The 8783-nt window shown below is 44.6% G+C and overlaps 1 protein-coding gene across 6 annotated transcripts in view; it reads left to right on the forward strand.

Annotated features, from left to right (window-relative positions):
* The window catches only part of CHD7 (chromodomain helicase DNA binding protein 7), a 184640-nt gene extending 175857 nt beyond the window's left edge, over nucleotides 1–8783 (forward strand). For 4 of the 6 annotated variants that reach the window (XM_080646130.1, XM_080646131.1, XM_080646134.1 and 1 more), the window contains 5 exons: nucleotides 150–593; nucleotides 3459–3680; nucleotides 4737–4877; nucleotides 5074–5178; nucleotides 6797–8783. In XM_080646130.1, coding sequence (XP_080502256.1) covers nucleotides 150–593; nucleotides 3459–3680; nucleotides 4737–4877; nucleotides 5074–5178; nucleotides 6797–7711 — 1827 coding nt within the window. In that variant the 3' untranslated portion in view covers nucleotides 7712–8783. The remainder of the gene's footprint in view (nucleotides 1–149; nucleotides 594–3458; nucleotides 3681–4736; nucleotides 4878–5073; nucleotides 5179–6796) is intronic. The other 2 variants (XM_080646132.1, XM_080646133.1) reach the window with 1 other exon arrangement.

An 8783-nucleotide genomic window follows, 5' to 3' on the forward strand; every position in this document is an offset into this window, starting at 1 on the left:
ATTGAACCCTGACCTGCAGGTTCATAGGTCAGTGCTCAACCACTGAGCCACACTGGCCAGGCCTTAAGCTTGCTGTTCTTTAGTTGTGAAAGCTAGCTCCTGGAGCACAGACCATTTGGGCTCATTGTTTCATTGGCATTTTTCAACAGGAAGATGCTCTCAATCTCGCTGTCCCTCGCCAGCGGAGGAGGAGGAGGAGGAAAATTGAAATCGAGGCCGAAAGAGCTGCCAAGCGGAGAAACCTCATGGAGATGGTGGCCCAGCTTCGGGAGTCTCAGGTGGTCTCAGAAAACGGACAAGAAAAAGTTGTAGATTTATCAAAGGCCTCCAGGGAGGCAACAAGCTCTACCTCAAATTTTTCATCTCTTACTTCAAAGTTTCTCTTGCCTAACGTCTCGACGCCAGTGTCCGATGCCTTTAAGACTCAGATGGAGCTGCTACAGGTGGGGCTGTCACGCACGCCCACGAGGCACCTGCTCAATGGCTCCCTCGTGGATGGGGAGCCCCCCATGAAGAGGAGGCGGGGGAGGAGGAAAAACGTGGAGGGCCTCGATCTGCTTTTCATGAGCCACAAACGGACGTCACTGAGTGCAGTAAGTGCAGGGCCCACTCCGTTGTCTGTGCCCACGTGGCAGTCAGGGTCCTCGCCACTGCCCATGGCGTTGACCCACATTCCTCTCCGCGATGCAGTGTTAAAGCTGAGTTCTTCCACCAGGGACATAGAATTACAGTGAGCAGAGCCGTGGTTCTGAGCGGGGGTTGCGTTGAGCAATGATGCAGGTCACCCAGCCTGAACCAGGTGTGGCTGGAGGATTTGTTCTTTCCAAGACTCTGCTATACTGACTACTCTCAGGAGACCAGCCCAAACAGAAACATGGTCTTCGGAGTCTGATACTGTCATCTCTGAATTCTTGAGGTGGAAAAGCTTCTGCTCTCAAAAATACTGATATTTTGGGGGCCTGGCACTTATTAGATTAGTATACATGTTTAGTTTCTGACTTGAGGCTTGTATTCATATATAAAGTTAGGGATCACAAGTCTCCTAAAATCTCAACTGCCTAAGGATCTGTGCTTGTTTAGGTTTGAAGGAAATATATGTGACAGTGGGTTTTTACTTTTTTTTTTTTTCAATTCAAAGGAAACAAGGGCAGTGTAATCAAAATTCTCTTCCCTAATCCATGTCAACCACGCCACCTAAAAATGTGCTGCCTGAAAATGACGAGGGTTTTAATTACCCCAGGAGCCTGATTCCATGCAGCTTCTTTTTAAATGCTGATTAGTACTAGGTATCTTCCGCCTGTTTTGAAACCCAAATCAAATAGTGGCACTCCTTGTCTGTGCACGAGGGCCTGGGTGCGAGGGACCTGGGACCCTTCCCCCCGGGCAGTGGGACAGTTTGGGAAATATTGCAATTTGAAAGTGAGGGAAGCAGTTGTAATGTTTTTTCTCATACTATTCCATCCCTGTAATTGTTGGCCCATTTTCTATTTCTTCAACCTAGAGAAAGCTTAGTAACTTAGAAAGGTAGGAAAAGGCCTGGTTGAATTAAAGTCGAGAAATTGCAAAATAGCTTTTACTGGAATTTGCCCCCTGATGAGGTCTGAGTAAAACGGAAACATCCAGGTGGTTAAAGTTAATTTTCAAAATTTATTATCAGTGTGCCAGTTGCAATAATGGTCATTTTTGTTGAGTATATGGTTCTTTTAGAAGCTTGTGAAAATATGTCTTGTAGTGGATCAGCTGTGGCTGATTGTTCCAGAAGATAAAATGCCGTTTCTAGGTGTATGCTCCCCAAAGTTGTATCTCTAGTGATTGACCTTCCTGCTTAAAAACCACCCTGTTATCACAGGTTGTGTTTACTGAAAATCTCTTCTTTGTCAACATCAGCAAATTGAGGGGTTTCTGCAGCTCATACTTCTCTTCATTTACTCTTATGTTTAATATTTGAATCATGGCACATACAGGAATTAACAGTCGTTGTAACCAGTGCTACTTCCCTGTTGTAATTATATACCTCTAAACTTAAGGCTGATTTTATTCATTTCATATATCTTAAGTTGTACCTAAGAATTTATTGATATTTTTATTTTTCTAAAGTTAGATTTAGCTCAGAATTCCCAACAGATCTTAAAGAACATTCTGTAAAAAAAAATTTTTTTTACTGTTGTTTTGGTGTTGTGGAGGGTTGTGCATTATGTCAGCACTCAAACTGGAAACCATGAAAAGTGCTGCCATGAAAAGTTAGGTGCAGCCACTATGCATTCAGCAGCATTGTGGGAGCTGGCCCTGCCGCTGTGCCACACACCGGGGTGCAAGAGTAAAGGCCTGACAGGAGCTTGCACTAGACAACTTAGTGTCTAGATAATAGTGCATCATAGTTATGAGCTATGGTTGGAGTACTTTGTGAGCCCAAAGGAAGAATGGGAATGGAGGGAGGACGATATTAGGAGAAACGGATGAGGAAGGATCCCTAAAGGTGGTCATACTTTGGTTAAGTTTAGAAGATTGTGTAGAAGTTAGTCATTTAAAAAAAAAAAAGAAGTTGGTCATTTTAAAAGAGGGGTGCAGAGAGCATATGCAAAGGGCCTGAGGTCAGGGAGAGCCTATCATGGTTGATGAACTGGAAGCTATTGGCTGAAGAATTGGTGAGGAGGGGAGGTTCAGCAGAGATGAGCTTGGAGATAAGGTGGAATGCACATCGTGATTGCCATGCGAGAACCTGGACTTTATACTGGAGGTGGTGGGATTCAGTTACCAAAATAAGTCATTTTAGAAACTTGACTCCCCTGTAGCAGTGTGGAGGCTGGATTAAAGAAGGGTGTGGCAGAACTAGATCAGGGAGCCCATTTAGGAAGATTGCAGTAATGTGGGTGGGAAGTCGGAGCAGTAGGAGTGGAGAAGTGGGTTGACTTAAAAGATGTCGGGAGGTTGCAAAACCAGTTTGAGGACCAGTGGCTGGACGATGGTAGAGCCTAGACTTGGGTTAAAGTTGATCTTTTCAGTGTTGTCACACAAACCTAACACAAAATTTTGTACCACCAGCAAAGTTGTACTCTTCTCAGAGTGCCAAAAAGCTATGTATAAACTGGCTTTGGGAACATTGCTTTAATTAAAAATGTTTTAATGGTGTTTATCTATGGGCTTTTAAGAGAGATTGAGAGGCTGCCCTCTGTGCAGAGGAGGCTCAGACTACCCTGCCCACATTGCATTCTTAGTGCTTGTTTAAGATCTCAAACATGGAGCATGTGAATTTTCTGCCTAATTACTAATTCTACAGTGTGAAGCATAATGTTAAAGTTTCATCTTCTAATGTGTTCCAAGACTGACATTGTTGCAAGTAACTTTTCCCCCTTTTTGAGCAAATATCCATTGTGCTAGGGTAGCCTTTTCTTGGGATAGTACGTTGCCAGAATCTCTCTCTTCCTGTGAGAATTCAGACCATTGTCAACTTTCTGCAGGAGGATGCTGAGGTGACCAAAGCTTTTGAAGAAGATATAGAGACCCCACCAACACGAAACATTCCTTCTCCTGGACAGCTGGACCCCGACACACGGATCCCTGTTATAAATCTCGAAGACGGGACGAGGCTGGTGGGGGATGAGGCTCCTAAAAATAAGGACTTGGTTGAATGGCTGAAGCTGCACCCTGCTTACACTGTTGATATGCCAAGTTACGTACCAGTAAGTGTTACAGCGCTTGGAGTGGGAGGGATCCGCACAGTCCATTTTATAATTCTACATTAGAGACGCTAGCTTTCAGGTCTAACCCCCTTGGAGTTATTTGAAGACACCTATTACGCATTTTCTTACGTTCGCCATCTCTCACCAACCAGACATGAGTTCTCCAGTTACTTCCTGCCTGGCATGGTTTCCAGGTGGTCTCGTTATTGGGCTGACACTCAGGAGTGCACTTGCATTGGTCTCCAGCCCGGGTCTGATCCGCTCAGAATGCTGTGAAGATCCTACTGGCAGAGAGGTGACCAGCTAATGCAGCCTGCGACTTCATTAGCTTCCTTTTTAAGCAACTGACTAGCAGTTCTGCCCAAGATCAACTCAGATCTGATCATCTTCATCCTCTAATCGCAAAGATAGTGCTTATGTAGCGTTTACATCTTTAAATGCCCATGTAACAAGCTGATACCTGGCCGCTCCGCCTGTCTAAATGGTTGGGAAGGAAGATTTGTCACATAAACTGTTTACTAGCCAGAGGCGCAAATCTGTTACTTCCACGCTTACGAGATTGATTTTTAAACACTTCAGTGTAGGATTTTGCATTTCATTTTGCTGAATTCAGCATGAGTTGAGTTCCTGCCACTCAGAACAGCCCTCCTGCAAGGTCCTTGTGTCCCTCGCTTGGTTCTCCTCATGTACAGTCCTGTCACAGATGTGATAGCGCCTCTGCATCCATCCCCATCGCTGCCTAGAAATCAGAGAAAGTTTCCTTTAAAAATACCGTGACTCAGTCAAACATTTGAAGAAGAGACTCTGAGTGGCATTATTGATAGATAAAAGGCAAAGCTGGTTCTCAGCTTATGTGTTTGTTTAGTTCCTTAATGTACAGAGTGGAAAATAGGAGGACTTTTTCCTTTCAAAGAAAAGTATGGTTCCTAGTAATTCAAATAATTCTTGAAGCTTCCATAATAATTGAAAATGACTTGATTGTTTGTTATTTATACAGGAAAAAAATAAGTATTAAATGCAATTTTACTGAAGACATTTGTTTTTGTTTTATTGCAGAAGAATGCAGATGTGCTGTTTTCCTCATTTCAGAAACCGAAACAGAAACGGCATAGATGTCGAAACCCTAACAAGTTGGATATAAACACTTTGACAGGAGAGGAAAGGGTGCCCGTCGTCAATAAACGAAATGGAAAGAAGGTAAACGTGGGAAGGGGACTCGTTCTCTCTGTGATTTCTTATCCCAGAAATAAATGTTTTAGCCTGAGATCTTTTTATTAAAAAAAAAAAAATCACACTTCTTTCGGAGTTTATGTGCATGGTATGTGTATGCATATGTGTAGAGAGAGACAGGAGGGGAGAGGGAAGGACTTACGTTTCCCATGCCTCTCCCCAGATGGGCGGAGCGATGGCGCCTCCCATGAAGGATCTGCCCAGGTGGCTGGAAGAAAACCCTGAGTTTGCAGTTGCTCCCGACTGGACTGACATTGTTAAGCAGTCTGTAAGTACAAGCCCTGCGTGTCGGCCGGGGTAGGCATCGCAACACAACCACTTTCCTGAAATTTTCTTTGTTTTCTATTGGTCCTTAACAGAAAGACATAAAAGAATAGCTTAAAAGAATTGACATAATACATCATTTTCGCATATCATAAACCCATCGTGTCTTGTGTCTACATCATTAATCCAAAGTGTGTTAACTAGACAGCTCTGGTTCAAGAGGATGGTGTGGCAATGCACGTTCACAGTCTGGGAGGTGAGCTGCCTCCGGGAGGGATGCCCCAGGTAAACCCAGCAGCAGTCCACCTGCAGAACAGAGTTCCTGGTGGTTGAGTGGATGAAGATTAATTGTGATTTCTGATATTAAAATAAACCAGCGATTTTTAACCCTTTTCATCTCATGGCACACACAGAGTAATAATTACTAAAATTCTGCAGCACACCAAAAAATACATATTTTTTAGCAGATCTGTCAGAAGAAATAGGTGTAATTTTTATTTATTTACCAAAAATAGCAATTACTTACCCTTTTTGCTCCAAGGTAACTTTTTAGAAAATCAGGTCCCTGCACTTCTATGTAAGGATTTCTGGTACCAAGAATTAACCAATCACAGGCAACCTTATTATGCGACATGACCAATAAGATACAACTCTATTATATGACTTACTATATGTACTAGAGGCCCGATGCATGAAATTCGTGCAAGAGACTCCTCCCTCGCAGCCCCGGCTTTGTCCGGAAGGTCGTCTGGCTATCTGATCTAATTAGCATATTACGCTTTTATTATTATAGATAGTTCTAGACAGGGCATTTACACCGGACGGCTACTGTTGTGTTGGCTCATCTCAGTTTTTTATTTGACAGTCTATGGGAAAAGAGGTCAGTGCCCCTGACTAAGTAGTCAGGTATTGCATGTTTTAAAAATTCTTGCGGTACACTGTTGAAAATCCCTAAAATAAACAAATAAAAAACACAACAATGCTGTCTGAGTTTTCTTCACTATTAGTTTCTTTTTAAAATTATTGTGTTAATGATGTCTTGATACTTTTTTGCTTGCTTGTTTTGAAGTATACAGCAAAGCAGCATATTTTTCTTTGGTTTCTAGTAATATTAGTCCTAAACATGGATGGCCTGTGAACTGCCACCATAAGCACAATGCAGATGGTTCCAGAATCCCTGGTGTTACTCTCTCACACCGCTGGCCCCTGATAGCCGTTGGTCTGTTCTCCATCCCCAGAGTTCTGTTTTCCTGAGGATATCATGAACAGGAGCATAAAGTGTGTAATCTTCTGTTTCACTTGCATTGAGATTCAGTCACAAGTTTGTTCCTTTGCGTTTCTGAGCAGCCCTCCGTTCTGGGTGCGATAGGTTGCCATTTACCTCACTCCAGAGTAGCCTTTAACAGTTTTTATGCAGCTCGGCACAATTCAGTGAGCCAATGTGATGCTAAAATACAGAAATTTTGCTTTCCTGATTTTTATCATTTGAGCTTTGAGAGTGGAAATAATCACTTGTGTGTTTCCGTTCAGAACGTTAGGTTTCAGGTCATCACAGAGGCCCCCATTGAAAGTAAGTGTTCTTCAGCTTCTGCAGCCACTGTTTGCCTCTCCGTTTCCTCCAGGGTTTTGTTCCCGAGTCGATGTTTGACCGTCTTCTCACTGGACCTGTGGTGAGGGGAGAAGGAGCAAGCCGACGAGGAAGAAGGCCCAAGAGTGAAATCGCCAGAGCAGCGGCCGCCGCCGCTGTGGCTTCCACGTCGGGAATCAACCCTCTGCTGGTGAACAGCCTGTTTGCGGGGATGGACCTCACGAGCCTGCAGAACCTCCAGAACCTCCAGTCTCTCCAGCTGGCGGGGCTCATGGGCTTCCCTCCCGGACTGGCCACAGCTGCCGCGGCCGGAGGCGACGCCAAGAACCCTGCGGCCGTGCTGCCCCTGATGCTGCCGGGCGTGGCGGGCCTGCCCAACATGTTCGGCCTGGGCGGGCTGCTCAACAGCCCCCTGTCCGCTGCTGCTGGGAACACCACTACTGCGTCCAGTCAGGGAGACCCGGACGACGGCACTTCCAAGGGGGAAGAGAAGGGCAACGAGAACGAGGAGGAGAGCAAAGACCCGGAGAAAAGCACAGACGCTGTTCCGGCTGCTGACTCTGCGAATGGTCCCGTTGGTGCTGCTACTGCCTCGGCCGGATTGCCCTCCAACCCGCTCGCCTTCAACCCTTTCCTCCTGTCCACCATGGCCCCAGGCCTCTTCTACCCTTCCATGTTTCTACCTCCGGGGCTGGGAGGATTGACGCTGCCCGGGTTCCCCGCGCTGGCAGGACTGCAGAACACTGTGGGCTCAGGCGCGGAGAAGGGCCCCGACAAGGCCGAGGGGGCGGCCTTTCAGGAAGAGGAGCACCTCGAGGGCAGCGACGCCGAGGAGAACCTGGACAAGACGGCGGAGTCCTCCGTCCTCGAAGACGAAATAGCACAGGGTGAAGAGCTGGACTCGCTGGACGGAGGGGAGGAACTAGAAAACAATGAGAATGACGAGTAACCAGTCCCAGTTCCCGTTCAAGTGTTTAAAACTTTTGACAAGTGGTAGTCCTACTGTTTACACTCACAGTTAATGTTCATACCTAGTTTTATAAGCTGTTCTGTAACATAGTGTAGCAAAAAGAAAAAAAGAAGAAAAAAAGTCCAAGTCATGTTATACAGGTGTGTCAAAAGGTATCTTGGTCATTAAGTATTGTGCAGTGCATTATTTATTACCCCTAGGAGAGATGAAATTTGAGAGGTGATCATGTCTTTTTAAGGAAAGCTTACATAATGCTCTGCTTTGTTTCCTCTTCGTGTGGTACCATTGGTATTATAATAAAGAGCAATTTGTAACAGGGCGGCACTCATGGAAGGACGCGCCTGCTCAAAGGAAGTATGAAGTTATATATTTAATTTTTTTAATTTTAATTTCGTTGCTGTGAAGGTCAAGATGAAATTTGCCGTACATATCATACTTGCTCATTTGTTCCCTTTTCTGACTGTCTGGGGTGCCCACACTCGCGCATACACACACACACACATCCGTACACTCTGACAATCTCCACGTTAGTGTGAACGTCTCCGTCCCGAGGCGCAGCAATAATAAGGCAGCTGTTGAATGTGAAGGGTCCCTTTGGAAATTAACCTACTGGGAGGGTTCTCGCCAGATAGAACTACAGTTCCATTGTCTCGTGGTCTTGTAATGCACTGGTATAAACAAAATAAATAGATGAATAAATAAAAGAGTGAGAGACTAGAGAATCAGGTACCTTTTTTTAAATTAAAGGACTTTGTTACTTTAGCCACAAAGCTAAAACAGCATTACCTCAGCTCTAAACTAGCCTTGAAGTTTACAGACATGACTTTGTAAATGTATTGTTTTTCTTTGTTGTGATGTCCTTTTATTTTTTTTCCTTTGAAAACTGCTATCATGTAAGATAAACTGTAAATTGCTGCCAACTGTAGTAATGATGCTTTTAATAAAAGTGACCCATGATATGCAGAAATGTAATTATAGGATGTAGTGTGTAGGGGAACTGGTGTTCGCTCTATTTTTTGCCTTTGCAATAGATGCAAATACAGCATTCTGG

Source organism: Plecotus auritus (assembly GCF_963455305.1).
Source record: "Plecotus auritus genome assembly, chromosome: 11".
In the NCBI taxonomy this organism is placed as follows: Eukaryota; Metazoa; Chordata; class Mammalia; order Chiroptera; family Vespertilionidae; genus Plecotus; species Plecotus auritus.